Raw genomic sequence first — 19312 nt, forward strand, 5'->3', positions numbered from 1 at the left:
AGTATGTATCCCAGCCCCTGTCAGAACATCAAATCCAAGTGCAGTGTAGTAGCGCGGTGTAGTTCCCTATTGTTGCTGTAACAAATTATAATGCACTTAGAGGTTTAAACAACACAAATATATTATCTTAGAATTCTAGAGGTCAGAAGTCTGGCATGGGTCTTACTTGGCTAAAACTTCCACTTTGAACTTCTAGCCTCCAGAACTATGAGAGAATACATTTCTGATGTTTAAGCAACCAGGTTTGTGATGATTTGTTATGACAACCCTAGAAAATGAATACAGTCATCTCCTTTGGAATCCTGTTACTTCTGGCTACCCTTCATGAAGTTGGGGTTCTTCCTCAAAAAGAATATGCACTGAATTATGTATTGTATGCTGTTATCTGTATTACGTGCTATAATGGAGCATTCACGAGGGCAGGGATTTTTATCATTATTATTATTATCTGTTTGCTTCTCTTCCCACAGTACCTACAAGAGGACCTGTTGGCTTTTTTTTATGTTTAATAATATGGTCCCTCAGGATACAGCATCATTCAGATTCTTGCCAAAATTCAACTACATTTTTGAAATAGCATAGCATCTTGGTAATTAAGTCCTTGTTATAAAACAAGAATGCAAGAATACATGCAAAACTCACCACAAAAAACACTGAAGTTATTTTCTTACAAATCTTGGAACCACACATCTGAATAAACTCTAATACCTCAACACAATTTTGACTGGAGAAACTGTATAACTACCTCACCCTCACATCTACAAATACTAAGAGGATTTTCATAATGAATTCAGGACTTAAATAGGAAGAGAAAATTTTTTTTTGGCACTAAATTTGCAGCAGAGTTCAACTTCGTATTGTGTACCTCTAGAAGAATAAAAAGACTTTCAGGGAAACACAGTTCTGTACGTTAAATCTCCTCATATTCCAGTATGATCACTACCTTAACAAGATGAATAGTTTTTCCAGACACTGAAATGCTGCTTCTGAATGTCCAAATTTAAAAAATTTAATTGCTGAAATATGCCTGGTAGAGTTTATGAGGAAGCCCATGTTTTTCAGCTCAGCATAGGTAAGAAATTTATACTTATCTCTCTCAGGTTTTGCCATAGAGAAGCCTAGATTTCTGCTAATAAGAATGTGGTCAGGGGCTTCCCTGGTGGCGCAGTGGTTGAAAATCTGCCTGCCAATGCAGGGGACACGGGTTCGAGCCCTGGTCTGGGAAGATCCCACATGCCGCGGAGCGACTGGGCCCGTGGGCCACAGCTACTGAGCCTGCGCGTCTGGAGCCTGTGCTCCGCAACAAGAGAGGCCGCGATAGTGAGAGGCCCGTGCACCGCGATGAAGAGTGGCCTCCGCTTGCCACAGCTGGAGAGAGCCCTCGCACAGAAACGAGGACCCAACACAGCCATAAATAAATAAATTAATTAATTAAAAAAAAAAAAAAAAAGAATGTGGTCAATATAAGTTTTTCGATCCCTCTACTACTGTCCAGATAGTTACATAGATACTGAATAACCTAGTTTCATTGTCACTTTAAATATATTGTGTTGGTAACTAGTAGTTGGGGAAATTATTTAATGTTATGCCATTTATAAGTAATAAAAATATAATCTATATCATGGAATACACCTCTCCAAATAGATATAAAAATATAAAATACATTAGGGAGTACTTTTCTCCAACACAGATATGAAAAGAAATCTACACATATTTCACATGTATTATTAGGCACGCCTGTGTATGTGATTGTGATCATGCCTTTCCCTTTTCTTTTTATATATAACACATACTTGATAGCTAGAAGCCAAACACCACTTGCATATCCTAATTCCCTGTTTTCTTTTGAAATAGAAGAGTTTTTTTTAACCTACTTAAACTCTATTTTCCTTTAAAAACTGCTTATCATAAAGAATATATTTGCAGTATTATTTGCTATTAATACTGCAATTAATTTGCTATTAATACTGCAATGAATTTTTAATTTATTAGAAAATAAATTTTGATTTATTGGAATTTATTGGGAACTCATTTCAAATTTTCTTAAATGAAGAAGAAAATTCCTTGACACAAACAACTGATAATCCCAGGGGCATCTTAATCCAGGCCATGTTGAAGGCAGAGGCTCAGTGTGTCTCCTGGTCAGGTCCCTCTCCAGGCTTCTGCTCTCGCTTTTCCAGGTGGCTCCATGTGATGGGAAGATGGCTTTTACAGCTCTAAAGTTATATTTTCTCAGGTTTAATTTTAACAGACAAGAAAATGTGTCTCTAAAAAGTCTAAGCATCATTACACTAAATTGTCTCTGATATGGTTACTTGCCCATACTAGTGTGTGTGCCCAGAAAACTTAAATATTTTAATTAGCTAAAGATGAATCACTTACCCAACCTAGAGCTAGAGGGGGTGTCAGCCCTAACCACAAGATGGGCCTGAAATTTGGGGATGGAGTTGAACCTAGAGGAAAACCAATGCATGCTAAGTAGAAGCCAGGTGAACAGAGGTTAGGGGCCCCTAAACAACGACCATCCATGAGGATTTAGAAGGAAAAATGAGTGTTGAATCTCCAAAAGTATTTAATTTTCTAAGTTTTGCTTTGATAAAATAGGGATTTATGTGTAGATTTTATATCTTCTGATCTCAGGTGACCATGTCATTATTCTAAAAAAAAAAAAAAAAAAAAAAATTAGGAACTTCTTACCTGTCTTTATCATCTTGGATTTATCACTATTTGGCCTACCACATTGTCATATGTATATGTGACAATGTCTTGTGTATATGTAGCTCTGCATGTCTGTGTGTATAAAGAGGGGAAAATGTAATATGTGTTTCTATAGTATGCATATGGCAAACGAAAGGAGTGGGCATATGCTTATGTCAGGAGTGACATAGTATCACTCTGTCCATTTTCTACTTGAGATTTATTTTCAGGTTGTATACCAATAAAAATAACTCTGTATTTCTAAGGTGAGGCAAACACTGATTGTACTTTAGACTTTTGGGATAAAAAGAGATAAAGATTCAGAGCAAAACATTGCCATTCTTAGGTAAATAAGTAATCAACAAGTATTTTGCAGAGGCTGGTAACAGAAAACTTCCAAAATAACCATTTGACACAGGCTTGATAATTAAAGAAACTAAACTATGTCATTAGCATACACCAAGAATAATCTGAATTCATGGAGCAAGTCCCTAAAATATACAAAGGTACTTTAATTTCAGTGCTGATACATTTGGACAGAGAACAACAGGATCTAAGGATAAAGCAACTTGAAAAGATCATAACATAACAGTTCCTTTAGCTGTACCAACTAAGTAAGTATAACCCCCAGATCCTTCCAGGGGGGTAGTTAGGAGGTTAATTTACGAGATCCCATGACCCTTTCTTTGTGCTTGCCCTACCACTTCCACGGCACACGAACTCTGGCTGAGCAAGTCTCCTCCCTAGACTCACCAGCATTCCTTGAAATTCTATCACCAGCCCAGGGACTTGGGAGACAGTGGACACAGACTGCAGAGTCTCAGAACCTCAGCTTTCTTCCAAGTATCTCTCCCCAAAGCCATGAGACACTTAAAATGATCTCAGAAAAGAAAAGAAAAAAGAAAAGAAAAGAAAAGAAAATTAGTGGTTTTCAAGGAACTTGATTTCCCCCAAAAGATAGTAGCAAATGAGTAGCAAATTCGCTTCACCAGTAGCAAATGAGCTCTTGCCCTTTTCACCTGGTGTGGAATGCTCTTATATCACTCTTCCAGGTAACTATTTCCTTCCATCTTTCTGATCTCAATCTGAATCATCATTTCCCAGGAAGAAGCAATGACATGAATCTACTAATTTGCAGCATTTAACAGAGGCAGCATTTAACAGAGTCACCATTGTAGATCTCTATGCTGATGACTTGATTTGACTGTAGTTTTTCAGGAGGACAGCCGTAATAGGGTGTGTCTTGCCACCCTTATATCCCCTATCTACACTGTGTCTGTCTGAAACATACAATAGATTGACTATATCAACATTTTTCCAGACTCCTTCTAGTTCTCCCTTTTGTAATGCTAAACATTTGTGTTTTCCTGAGTCTCTTGTAGCTAGAGTTTCAGATTAAGATTTAGATGCTGGAAAAGAGATGCTCTCAAGCGAGGCTTGGATTTGGAGCTGATTTTAGTGAGAAGAGAGGCAACAAGAAGTTACAGAGCTAGCAGGCCTAATGCTATGGGTGAGTTCCTTACCCGCAGCTTGTAGCTAAGGTGGAGTGATCATGGAGGTATGGATGAAACAGGGACATCCGAGCCCCGTATCCTCCTGATACCTTCCCGGGGGAACCCATTCTCTAGTGAGGCTCATTCCATGGTGGCCTACCAGGAGTCTTTCCTGTACGTCCAAAGCAGAGTCTGCTCCCCCAATCCTTTGAAATCATCTGATTCCTTGCATTGTATACTTTTGTTATTTATCTATTTTCTGATCCCTACAACCGAACTCTGAGTGATACAGAATTCAGTAAATGTTTGTTGATTAAATCAATAGAGTAATGAAAGTAGGTGCTACCTGGCTTTAAATGAAATTTCTTATACCTACACTAGATAAGATGAGATAATTTGAACCTTTTATAAAATCATGTCTTAATGTTATTTTTTTATTCTTTGTAAATTATATGTTACAAACACGTGAAATAAGTAGTGAGATGGATTACAACATTTGAAAGCTCATGCTGCCTACATCACAGGAAAAAAACTGAAAATCCTTTTAACTCATTTTGAAAAAAAATTCTTCATTTATACTTCTTATACAGCTATTAAAACTAAAAGCAGACTGAAATTGATATTTTTTCTTAAAATGGATTACCTGCTAATAAGCAAAAAGTGGATAAGACAAATCTAACAAGAAGAAAGAATAAAAGGGACATTTCTCATATGGCACAGGTTAGGCTAATAAGCAGTGACTCATTCAAATATAGACTAGAAAACATTAAAACTCAGATAATTATCTGGAGAGAAGGACACATTTGGGTTTTAAAAATGTGTAGATCTGAATTTTTTTTTCTTTTGCCTGTATTGTACATAGAGCCAAAGGACATAGTAATAATTATAAGATGCTTGTTAATATGGGTAAAAAACACTCCAGCTACACCCCCCCCCCCCCTCGTCATGCCAAATACACAGTTTCTTTGGGAGAAACTGAATTAATTCTATCTGGCTTAAGGTAGGATAATTAAGTTCAAATGGCTAAAGGTAAAATTATTCTTGTAATACAGACTCAGCCAGCTAATTATTTCTCCATATGTTACTGCTCCCCTAAACCTGCCTCACCCTGGCATGGCAGACCTCTCACATTTCACTGCTTGTTCTCCACACTGTCAAGGACATGCCACTAAAACAGCCACTAACATGCCTCCAGTGCAAAGGGAACCAGATTTTCAAGCACTGGTGTAGCAGATTGGAAAATAAATTTCATTTGTGATATTTATTTAAATTAACTATAAGTGTATAAAACATCCTTGAAAATAAATAATTAAAAAATAACATTAACAGAAGATATTTACCCCAATCATCATCCTCCCTAAAGTTACACACACACACATGCGCACACACACAGACTTCAGTAATGCCAAATCAGAACCAACCTGAAGCCATTTACAGTTATCACAAAGGGTATTATAAAATATTTTGAGAACATTGATGTTAACTGGTGGTTTTCCAAATCTTAGAGCACAAAGAAGTCACCTAGCTATTTGTTTTAAAATATATACATTTCTAGTTCCCAAGTCACATGCCTACTAATTCAGAATTTCTATTTTCAGACAGCACCCTATCTGGGACAGATAGGATCGGGATCCGATGTTAAGAAACACTACTCCAGGAGATCAGAACATCTAATCTCTTTTTAAATTCCTTCTCTTCACCATGTAAATTCTACCAAATGTACATGAAGTAACATGCTTTCAGAGCAATAGAAAATAGAATGTGAAATATGAATGTTATATGTAATAATTATTTTTGATTGATTTCCTATTCATTTTGCACTAAAACAGAACCACACTCACAAAAGAAAAAAAAAGAAACTATGTAATAGAAAATTAAATAGAAATTGGTTAAAAAGCAAAGAGATGATTCTTGTTAGTTACTGATGTATTGATGCTTCCTCTCCTCGATTTTCCTAGAATTTAGAGAGAATTAGAAAGGCTGCCAAATGCTGTGGAGATTTAAATACTATTAAATTGAGCATAATAAAATGATAGGGAAACAGAATGTGATGGACAGTAGCAGAGAAATATGAAATGAAAAATCTCTCAATTATGTCAACAACCATATTAAATTTAACTGTGTGAATTAAAAAGAAATAGATCCAGCAAGTGGAAAGAGTACACTAAGCTGTACCAGGAGCCAACAGCTATTTTAATGAAAATAAACTGAACTTCCAAAGAAATATTACATTGTCCTCATGAACCTGAATGAGTGTCTTTATTTAAACCAGTAGCTAAATTTTGGAAAACATAATAGGATCATGAATTTGGGAGATGGAAGAGTCTCAGGTATTTATTCCAAACTCTTCTTTTAAAAATTAAAAAACTAAAGCACAAAGAGTATTACTTCACCAAAATTACTCAAATATTAAGCATGGACCCAGGATAAGAGTTTTTTCTTTCATTCTTTAACCTCTGGTCCTATTTTCCTGTTATATATGAGGTGAATCACACATTTAGCGGTTACCACTTTCATTGAATAATAATGTGGCATGCTCTCTGGAGCCTCTTTTATAAAGGCACTAATTCCATTCATGAGGGCTCTGCCCTCAGACCTAATCACTTCCAAGGGCCCCACCTCCAAATACCATCACATTAGAGATTAGGTTTTAACCTCTGAATTTTGGAGAAACACAAATATTCAGCAGATCTCAATATTCCCAGAAGTCATCTACAGATTCAAAGGAGTCCATATCAAAATCCTTATGGCATTTTTTGCAGAAATGGAAAAGCTCATCCTCATATTGATAAGGAATTTCAATTGGCCCTGAATATCCAAAATGATATTGAAAAAGAAGAACAAAGTTGGAGGACTCCCATTTTCTGATTTTGAAACTTACTACAAAGGTAGGTGAATTCTCTGGCATAATAGTATACATGTGGACCAATGGAATAGAACTGAGAATCCAGAAAATAAACCCATACATCTATTAACAACTGATTTTCAACAAAGGTGCCAAGACCATTCAATAGGGAAAAAAGTAGTCTCTTCCACAAGTGGTGCTGGGGCAACTGGAAATCCATATGTAAAATAATGAAGTTGGACCCCTATCTTACAACCATATACAAAATTTAACTCAAATTGGATCAATGATCTAAACGTAACAGGTAAAATTATAAAAGTCTTAGGAGAAAACATAGGAGTAAATCATCATAACCTTGGATTTAGCAATGGATTCTTAGAAATGACACCTTAAAAGCATGAACAACAAGAGAAAAAAACATAAATTGGAATTCATTAAAATTAAAAGCTGCATGCAAAAAAAAAAAAAAAAAAAACTGCATGCATCAGAAGACATTATCAAGCAAGTGAAAAGATAACCTAAAGAGTGGTAGAAAATGTTTGCAAATCATATATCTGAGAAGGGTTTAGTATTCAGAATATACAAAGAACTCTCACAACTCAACAAAAAGGCAAACAACCCTATTTAAAAATGGGCTAAGGGCTTGAATAGACATTTCTCTGAAGAAGATACACAAGTAGCCAAGAAGCACATGGAAAGATTTTCAACACTGTTAGTCACAAGGGAAATGCAAATCAAAACCACAACATAATATACCACTTCACACCCATTAGGGTGGGTAAAATTTTAAAAAGACAAAAACAAAACCAAAAAAGAACAAGTGTTGCTGAGAATCTGGAGTAATAGGAATTCTCATACATTGTATCATAAAAAAAAAAAAAAAAAAATTTGTTGGTCTTTCCAAAAGTTGTATATAGAATTACCATATGCCCCAGAAATTCTACTCCTAGATATATACTGAAAAGAATTGAAAACTGGTATCCAAATAAATACATGTACATGCATGTTCATAATAGCTCTGTTCAAAAGAACCAAAAGATGGAAACAACCCAAGTGTCCATTAGCCCATGAATGGATGAACAAATGTGGTATATCCATACAATCAAATACTATACAGCCAACAAAGGAATAAAGTACAGATGCTTGCTGCAAAGGGCATGAACCTCGAAAACCTTATGTTATGTTAAAGAAGCCAGACACAAAAGGTTACATGTATGATTCCATTCATATGAAATAGCCAGAATAGGTAAATCCATGGAAATGGAAAGCAGATGTGTGGTTGCTGGGGACTTGCGAGAGTTACTGTATAATGCTTAGAGGATTTCCTTTGGGGATGATGAAAATGTTTTGGAATCAGTTAGAGGTGATTGTACACTGTCAATATATTAAGTGCCACTAAGTTATTCACTTTAAAATGGTTAATTTCATGTAATGTGATTTCACTTTAAGATAAAGAAAAATAAAGAAAAAAAACAGTGAATGTTTCAGACCTATTAAAGTTATCTGAGTTTCCATTAATCTTATAGTTCTATTTTTAATTTGAATTTTAGCTTTAATTTTAAAGAAATATTATAACCATAGTGTTTTGTCATTTTAAATAAGAAGCTAAATATTATTTTTTTATCACTGCTTTAAATCAAGCTAATATAAATCAACTGATAGCAGCTATGGGAACTGCCAGTAATTTTGTAATAAAATAGTAGATTATTAGTAGTATGCTAGTCATATCAAATACAAAATGAGATATAATTTCATACCTGAATATCACAACTTATAAAATTTCATGAAGTTCTAATTCTGTAAAATATAAGTGACCTAAAGTATCAAAATTTGCATCTTCATTTTAACTGGTTATGGGACAAAATGTAATTTATCTGATACACAAGAAGGTTTTAAAAGATGATAAAAGCTTCCATTAACCCTACAGACTTTGCTGTCCTCTAACATTTGCCCTGTAATAGAATAAAAGGGAGACTACAAGAATTAAAGATAAATCAAAATACACAATAAAATTTAAATAATGAAAATCTAAGTATAAACACATACATTTATTTATTAATCTGCCACACATTTATGAGAATGTGCCAACCTCTGTGGACTGAGATTTAATATTCATAATTTTAATTTAAGGAGACATGACAACATTTGGTGTTTTAGTAAGAGAAAGTGAAACTCCACCCAGCAATAATTTATTCCTAGAAATAATGCTTCATACATACAAAATCTTATGTGTGTACCTTTGCTCCAGTAGAGAATCACAAAACAGGAAGAAAACTAATACTCCTATTTTAGAATTAATCTTGTAGAAATCAATTCATCGCATGTGTGTAAGCACATATGTGTATGTGCCTGCACGCGCGTGTGTATTTGAGAAGGGTTGAAAGCAATCATATTATATTAAAGTAAATGCCACCCTATTTTGCAGTATATTGATTTATTTCAGTTCAGTGGGGCACTTTCAGTAGATACCTTCCTTATGACATTAGTAAATGGTACTTAAGCATTTTTCTCTCTGCTAACTTCAGAAATTCTTGGGCAAAAGGACATTGTTCTGCCCAATCCACACAATCCCATTCACCTTTGTTAAAATGTATACGAAATCATGGATGTGTTTCTAAGTTTCATGAAATAATTTATTTTGAAGAATGTCTTGTGTGTAGCCTAGTGTTTTGATATACACGCCATTCCTCAAAATAAATTATTTTCATTTTTTATAAACAAAATATAACATACTTCACATACAAAAGGGTTAAAATTTTCCATATATCTAAAAGTCTCTACAGTAATAAAAGTTTATACTAAAAACTATATTAAAAGTTGAAATTTCTAATGTATCTCAGAGAGAAAAGCTGGCTAAGAACAGCTAAAGGAAGACATAAAATGATAATATCTAATAACATCAAATTATAATGTTCTGTATTTAAATTATTACTATTTCACAACAGTAAAAGAATAGATAAAATTATTGTTTATTCTTAAATTGTTCAATAATTCTATGAGTAGAAGCAGGCTTTGGAAGAACAATAATGAATGGGGAAAAATTAGCAGATCCATAGGTTTGACTGCTACACCACTGAATGGAAATAAAATATTTCTGAAGACAAAGTTTCCAAGCAAAATAAATACAATGCCATTCCTGTTGAAGGAATGGACACTGTCAGTAAATTCATTAGGAATTGACTTTGATGGCCTTTCCACTTTCAGATTAATTCATCATTTTCGTGAGACACATCAATTACCACTCTGTCACATTAACTTTCTGAGAATGACCCATTATGTGACCTGAATGAAGGGAATCAGTTGCCAGAATGATTTAAGAAAACAAGCTTCCAAAGCGCTTCATGAGACCATGTCGACTAGTCCGTGAGACTTTGCTCAGTCGAATACTGACCACTTTTTCCAATAACATTTCACTCGAAAAAGTATTGTTTGCAATGGGAAATACATATACGGTACATCAACAGAATTAAGGCTTCACAAGCACAAGAATCTGTGCCATACATTGAAGAAAGCAAATCAGCCTTTACAGGATAGGTATCATAATTTTTTAAAAAATCATTGGGAATTGCAGTTCTACTTTTCTCCATTACAGCAAAATGATGACATATTTTGATAAATATTAGGTTATATGTGTCTGTTTCCTCTTTGGTTGTTTTGTTATGTTTTATCACTTTATGGTGGTCACAAACCCCACTTTTCATTTCCTTTCCTCTCATTCATCTTTTCTTATCTTATTCTCTGTCCTGAAGTTCAAAGAAGTGAACAAAGGGAGAAACGGGACAAGTAAGAGCTCAGAAAGGGATTAGAATTAGTAAAGTACTTACAGCTGTTTATTTTTATTTTTTTCTTTTCACCAAGCCCTGGAGAAGATGGTCCTTTCTAACGCAGTCCTCCAGGTAGGGTTTTCTCACTCTAAAGGGACCAGCAACTTTCAGTGTCTTTAAGTATTTTACACACAACTCTGTAATTTCTAGATAACCCACAGCAATGCGTATTATTCTCATCCATAGAGCTGCAGATGAATTTTGCCTGGTGGCAGCGCAATTTATGTCCTTACCCCTCGCAGAAAAAATCAGTTTTGCATTAACCAAATTCATTTCAGCATTCCTGGTTGTCCCTTGTCTGATACTTAGATACTTCTCTCAACTGGCTATAACATCTTACTGGTTTCTTCAGGAATGAATGGATTAAATAAAACCTTTCACATGTGTTCATTTTATGCCTGTATGAGATTTATGAGTTTAGCATTTTTTAAATGATTATATTTAATGATTATTAATTGAATAATATGTTAATCTGATTATGTTCTCTGGAGTGCTATTTTACTAATTTAAAATATTTTATTTGATTATCCTTCATAACATGGAAACTCAAAAGGTAGGAGCTAAAAAAAGTATTAGTAATTTCTTTCCACATTACAGTGTGACATGAACACCCTACTTTAGATATTACCATAATTTTTAATACACTTCAAATTTTTAGTGACATTGATCTTGTGAAAGAAAATGAAAAACATTTTTAAACAAATATTTCGGGTAACTGAATTCAAATTTGCTGACTGCCTGGAATATGTTTTTAAAAATATGAAATATTAATGATCCCAACATATGTGTTTCTGCATATTCATAAGTATAAGTGGATTTTTTTTAATGTTGTATGGAGATACACAGACTAATATCAGGCATCCCAGTACACTTACCTATTGGCCGTGGAGTCAGAGTTTCAAATGTAGCTCCATTGTTCTCCTTTTAAACCACACACTTTGATTCCTTTATGTTTTCCAAAGCTATTCTCAAGCATCTTTGCCATCATTTAAAATGCAGCTTCATTCTGATAAGAGTATACTCAATACTGCTGCCGAAGGTCCATTATCAGATATCAGTTGTTCTGTCGATTATACTAAAGCCATGGAACAGTGCAACTATTACCCAAAGCAATGACAAACCAAAAGATCCACATGCTGAAGTTGTTCTAGAAAAGTCTGTGGCAGTGGTTTATGCTTTAAAAATAATTTGCTACTACTAGAGTAATAATTTGCCAATCTAGCCATTAAAAATTCAGGTATAGTGCTTTTTATTAATTGTAAAAAATTGATGCACACATAGCCTTAAACATAAGCTATAAAAGCAACTACCAGATGGAGATTTATGTGATGAAATCACTCGTGTGAGAAAGAATCTTTGTCTTTAAATTAATAGTACAATTTAAAATTGAAAGCCATTTTCTTTAAAAGTGCATTCCCTATAATACTAAAGCTAAAAACACTATGTAAAAGTCCTCCCCTCCCAAATAAGTAGGATTTATAAAAATTTCATTGAATAATGAGATTGTTAAAACTCAAGAAACTAACAAAATTTATTGATATGGAGATATCTATGAGCAGCAAGTAGACTTGTATCTGCCACAAATATTTGTTAAATGTGATTAGATGTAAATATAATGTGGTAAGATATCTTACATCTCTTTTAGAGGCCGATGATGAGTGATGTTTACAGTTGTGTCTCTTATATGCCAGCACCTACTTGCCCATCTCACTCATATATAGTACTTTTATGCATTTAGATATCTGGTAATTCTATAGGGTACTTATATGCATACATATACATGTTGCTCCTTTATGGTACTTATGCACATAATTTTATACATATAGATTAGTTTTTATGGAAATGTTAAAACCACAATTTAGCTTTGTGTTATAATGACATCTATACTATTCCCTGGCCTTTGGCATGTTCCACATGCAGCTTTGATTCATTTGACATTTGGGGACATCTGAATCTTGATATTTTGACCTATGGGGATCTCTGTGGCACCAAGGATTTTGACCCGCAGCTGCTCCATGACAAGTAATTATTTTGGTTTAAGTGGTGGGTCTGAATTCTTAATGAAGATTGTAAAAAATTGCTAACACCTCTTCCCAGCCATCAAAATGATATACGCTCAGGGAATAGTCTTCTGATTGATGAGCACTTCCACTGAGTTGTTCAGACCTTCCAGAATCTTCCCAGTTTCCAAGGTCTGTTCAGTTCTAGGCCAAAGAACTACATTGGTCCCAAAGAGCCCAGGTCTAAACTTAGGGTGGCCTGTTAACAGGACAAGCAACTGGCATACATACTAGCTCCAAACAGACCCCAATCAGCCCTCATATTTCCTAAATGACACACTTTATGCTACAATGGTTTGATATAACTAGAAAGGCATCAAAGTGGAATAGAGTGAATTACTTCTTCATCTGAGTTCCCATTCCACTTTACTCTTAGCAATCATCACAATGTAATATTGATAACAATTTATGTGTATATTGTTACACATAGATATATTGTGTATATCTCCCCAGACAGACTGTAAGCCCATGCTAGGCAGGGATAAAGATTCATTCATCTTGGGACTTCCCAGGTGGTGGAGTGGTTAAGAATCTGCCTGCCAATGCAGGGGACACGGGTTCGAACCCTAGTCTGGGAAGATCCCACATGCTGTGGAGCAACTAAGCCTGTGCACCACAACTACTGAGCCTGCACTCTAGAGCCCATGAGCCACAACTACTGAGGCTGCATGCCACAACTACTGAAGCCCACGCGCCTAGCGCCCATGCTCTGCAACAAGAGAAGCCACCGCAGCGCACCGCAACGAAGAGTAGCCCCCGCTCACCACAACTAGAGTAAGCCTGCACACAGCAAAGAAGACCCAACGCAGCCAAAAATAAATGAAAAATAAAAAAAGATTCATTCGTCTTTACAACACCAGCATCTAGAGCAGTGACTGACACAGAGTATAATATAAATAAATGCTTGTTCTGTTCAAGTGAACCAAAGGGAAACAGATATTTTGATGACCAAAACTTGTTCCGTAATTGAAACAATTGTGCTTTCACAATTGGCAATCTGCAGAAATTTCTCTACAGATTTATCAGTTGTGTACATGTCAGAACCATACACCATTATGGATGGTTTATGAATCCGTATAATAGAAAATTATGATCACTGACTATAACAGTTAACTTTAGATATTTGCATTGCCAAGTCATGAAACACTAATCCAATTTAATCTTGCATTTGCAATAAATCCCTAAAATCACAAAGAATAAGGAAAAGTAATATAGAATTCAAGTTTTCTGCCCATTTAGCTATTAGAGCTCATATGAGTATGAACTACTTACATAACTCAAAAATATGAACTTTTCAAACTCACTTTTAACTCACTGTTAAAGGAATTGAGTGAAAAAAATAGAATTGTGCATTAAGGTACTATAGATACTTTCATGGAAGAAATAGAAACAAGCTGTATATGTCTTGTAGCATATTGACACTAAAACACATAAATTACACCTGCCAATAAGAGAATATTTTAAAAATCTCAAAACCACTTATCAAACAAATCCCATCCATAGCAGTAAATATGTCTGTTGGCTTTAGGACAAAACAATTCCAAAACAACCTAAATTTCCCAAAGTCAAAATTTGAATATAATTCTGGTTTTAACATTTATGTCATAGCCTATAAAGGCTATTTGTAACACGATGTGTTTAATTGACTCAAAAATACTTTTTCTGAGACTAACTAAAAAGAAACCAAATAGGAGTGAACCAGCTACATTTAAATCTTTACGCAGATACTTACCATAGCTACTGACAAATGCTTATTACATAGTTGCCCAAACTAATGGAGAAATATACTCATTGAAAATAAGATCAGTTGCGTGGAAAACTGAGACAAAGCTATAACAGGAAACCAAACACACAAAGGTTCATCCTTTACTTCATGTTTTTCTTCCTTTTGGAAAAGCTTGAAACTCTCAGATTTGTCATATTCTAACATCTTCATACAAAATTTGTCACACTCGCTTTTCCTATCATGAACAACATTTTATATATATTTTATATTACAATGGGAAAAGATTAAACTATCAGATATGAGATAGTACAAAAGAAAATATTCAGATTTGAGGTACGTGAAAGTTAAAGCAGCATCCACTAGACATCAGGGCAGGAATATACAGAAAGTGAGAACATTTGCTTCCAAAGAGTACCCATACCTTGTTTTTTTCCTGTAGTTCAATTTGTGATTTCTTGAAATCAGTACCTTGAGAGTTTGCAATTAATCTATTTTTCCTATCCAGGAGCTCTTCCATGTCTTTCACCTGGAACTTTAGCCTTCTATTTTCTCTCTCCAGTCCTAGTTTTTCTGTTTCAAGTATCTCCCTCTTGTCCCACTCGGATGTATTTTCAGCCTGCAATCTCTCTAGCTAAACACAGAAAACACAGAAAAGCAACATGTAGCATTTGTAATTGCCAAAAGGCCAGGCACCCAGCAAACAGGCCTCCACTAAGAAAGGTTCGTGGATATGTCCATTTACACAATTTTTAAAAAGAAAACTCTATTTGTCTGAAAAGTTGAGGACAACACAAAAATCCTAAGACCAGATCATGCCCTAGATAAATACACCTGCCTTCTTGGTTATGGCACTATTTCTATAACCAAACAGACCATATTGTCAAATAAACACATTAAGTGAAAAACTGATAATATTTTGTCAATAATCTCCACTCAGTTGATGAACATTTATCAGTTTAGAAGGCACAAAATCATTTCTTGGGCAATTCTGGTTGTATGGATATAGTTCATGTATTTATTTACTCATTCATTCAGTTATTTACTATAGCTTTCAACTTGTAGGCACTGCAAAGAAAGACAAGTGAATGTAATAAAATATCATAAATGCCATGATTAAAGTACTATACAATATAGTCAAACTCACCTGAGTGAATGGCCAATTTGATTTTCAGGGAATAGAAGTTGGCAACATGATTAAAATATGAGGTATTTTAAAACTATTTGTTATGGATAAAGATTGAAAATTACTTATTTTTACACTTAGTTTTAAATGGCTTGATGGCAAAGTATTGAATAGTATTATACTATTTTAAAGTAGTTCTCATGACATTTTAAATTCTAAAAGAGAAGTCAACATTAAGAAACTGTTAGACTTCAATAATATCTTTGGAAATTAATTCTGATTAAAAAAGTCTAAAAACTGCTTTTTCATACACATATAATTGTGCCATTATTGTCGAAAATGTTCTGTTCCCAAATCAAAGTGAGGCTCTAGCTTCTAAAAAACAAGAAATTAAAATTACATTCTTGGCACTAGACCTTGTTTATCAATTAAATATAATAAACTAAGGGATCAAATTTTAGATGACGTGATTTGACATTTGGGATGCCTGTTTGGGATATGAGGTGAAAACAGTATTTCAAAATGCAATTTAGAACATGACATGTCTTTAATTATTAAGATTAATGCTTAAACTTTTTGACTAACATCACATCACTTATCAGAATGAAAATAATAAAGTTGTAATAAAAGTCACCAAATTAGTGATGAAATATTAATTTTAGGAGAATAAATGTACTCTTGGGCAAGGACAAATATGATGCTATGTCAAGTCTTTGTAAAATTGTAGGCATTTAAAAGAAATTGCTGAAGTCAGTTTTATACCTAATAACAGATAAGAGGTACAAATAGGATTTTAAATAAGTACTAGATGGTTTGAATGAGTGAACTCTAAATTAAAAAAAAAATAATTGAAGAAAGGAATTATATTAACAGTAATAACAACAAAGCTTACATAATGATGTGTGATTATTTACTATTTGAAGATTTTTAGTGACATACCAATTATCTGATAAATTTAGGTATATAACACATATCAAAAAAAGTAAAGGTTTTGTGAAAATTGTATCATAAATATTATTAGCAGTTTTATTTTTGATTTCATTTTTCAAAATTCTTTCTTGTAAGATTATTCTTTTCTAAGAATCATAAGAAAATCTACCACCTTAAAAGCCATTCAATTAAATGCAAGTTAAAATGATGAAAGAAAGATCAGGTACTATTTTAAACTTTCAGGGTTTTTTGTAAGAAATTCTAATAACTGATCAAACTGAAATGGAATTCCATTGATTTGCTTCCAATGATCAAGAGAAACATTCTAGAACATTTTAATTCTAACTCTAATATGCTATGAATTTTAACTAATAGTGGGTACTACTCTTAAATGAATTTCAGGTAATACAGGACTTATTGAAAAATATTTTCTAAAAACTTTTAATGTAGAAGTATATTCTAACCAGAGTAAACACTAAAATATTTGTTGATTTAATGACCTCCAGTTTTATGAATATTAAACATTGAGAAAAACATATAAATATCCAACTATTCAGCTGTTTAACAAATATTTATTGAGTATCTTTCAGGCACTGGATATACTATTGTCAAAATACAAGTATCTTTCAGGCACTGGATATACTATTGTCAAAATACAAGTATATATATAAGTATAAATTGGGCAGCATCTTGTAAAGGAGAAAAACCCCTGGATGTTATGGGAAAGACCTGCAGTAAATTAGGTAATCAGAGGAGGTTATTTGAAGAAACAATATTTAAGCTGAAACCTGAAGTTTAAGAAGGCAGAGAGGCAGAATCAAGCTAAGAGTATCTCAATAAAGGGAAGTAGGAAATAGGTTTGAACATTATAAGATCCAAGAGTCCAATCATGAAGTATTAGGAGTTCAGGAGAATAAGTATGAAAACAAGTAGTCACTGATGCTTAAAAGCAAGGGGGAATTTAAGAATCGTTTGAGTTTCTTGTGAAAAAATGTAATATTGTGATTATTCCCAAGGATGAAATATTGGGTCATTTATTTTATTTATATAGGTATATATGTATATATGTATGTGTTTATGTATTTGCTTCCTTCCTTCCTTCCAGTTTTACTGAGATATGATTGACATACAGCACTGTACACATTTAAGGTGTGCAGTATAACGATTCAGTCATTTCTAAACATATTCATGTATAAGCTCGATCTTCAGGAATTGTCATTGCTTGATACTGCTGAAAGGACATCAATAATAGACTGCAGTGAACTCGATAACTAGAACGTAAGTTTTATGAAACCAGAACTGTGTCATTTTGCTCATCAGCCTGGCACCTGACACGTGCTATGTTAGTGCTTCATAAGGACCTGTTGAAGGAAGGAGAAAGTACATACTGGTAGTCTCCAGGAAAAAGCTCCTCTGTATTTCAATTACAATAATTGGGCACAAAGTGAAATTAAGATACCATCCTAGAAGAGCCAGTTATTTACTCACTATTACTTAATGCCAGTAGAATTTCTCAGTACATTTACTCTTAACTCTTATTAATGCTGTCATGGCTGCGTTGCATTTTGTGATAGGTGAATACAGCGAGGTAAAGAGAGGATTTTCAGTAAAATTACCTAGAATTGAGTCCCAATTCTTTTTATCCTGAGAGCCTCTATTTTTCATTTATAAAATATGAACAATATTTCCTACAGCTTAGCGTTATGAGGCAGGAATTATTTAGGGAAAATAGTTATTAAACTTTCAAACTCAACACAAATATTTCCTGTCATAAATATGTTTTCTAAAGAACAAAACATACCAACAACCAATTCAAATAATGACAGATGAAATACTGTATTATTTTTCATCATGTTTTATCAAAATGACATCTTGTAAATGGACCTTTTCAACGGAGAAAAACCCCAATAGAATGCACAATATGGCGTTCTGCAGGCCAGTGAAGTGCCACCTAAAAACAATGTGCATGTTCCAGTAATTGATTGCAAATATTCAGAATTTTCATTTCAGACAAGTCAGCTATAAAACCTCATTACAAGCACTGTGATTTTGGAAGTAAGAGGTAAAAAGCAGGAAGCTTGTTATTTCCTAGCAGTAGGAGATTATTACCCTTTTACTGAAGACCTTATATATTCCTGGTAAAGAGCTATATAGGTTATTTCTTATCCTTACAATAATCCTGTAAGTTTGTATGTGCTACACAGGAGGAAACTGGAGTTCTAAGACTAGAAGTACTGCTCAAGGTGGGCAAAGAGTCCAAGCCATGGTTCACCTAAGGTGTCTCTGTGATTCCAGTCGTGAGTTCACTCCACCTACACCACACTAACAGATAGCCACTGATGTATGCATATCCCCTTGCCGTAGCAACCAACACACTCTGAATCCATTGTACTACACTGCAGCAAAGATTTTGTTGATGTTTTTCTTTTGTTTTGATATATTTTGGGGATTTTGATCCTTGCTTCATTGCAAATTAACTCAGGAGAAGTGATTCTGTAGACTCACATTCAAAAGTGTGGAAACTGAAACCTAAATGCAGTGTGCATATTGCTGATGCCACCCCTCCCCCTCCCCTGGATCTTTTAACACTCTTCCTCTAACCGTGTCGTGGAAT

The 19312-nt window shown here is 34.1% G+C and overlaps 1 protein-coding gene across 1 annotated transcript in view; it reads right to left on the minus strand.

The window, feature by feature from the left end:
- Nucleotides 1–19312, minus strand: part of CCDC102B (coiled-coil domain containing 102B) — a 229421-nt gene that overhangs the window by 104427 nt on the left and 105682 nt on the right. The window contains 1 exon segment of the mRNA XM_082355242.1: nucleotides 15067–15276. Coding sequence (XP_082211368.1) covers nucleotides 15067–15276 — 210 coding nt within the window.

Source organism: Balaenoptera borealis (genome assembly GCF_965194805.1).
Source record: "Balaenoptera borealis genome assembly, chromosome: 14".
NCBI classification, from domain to species: domain Eukaryota; kingdom Metazoa; phylum Chordata; class Mammalia; order Artiodactyla; family Balaenopteridae; genus Balaenoptera; species Balaenoptera borealis.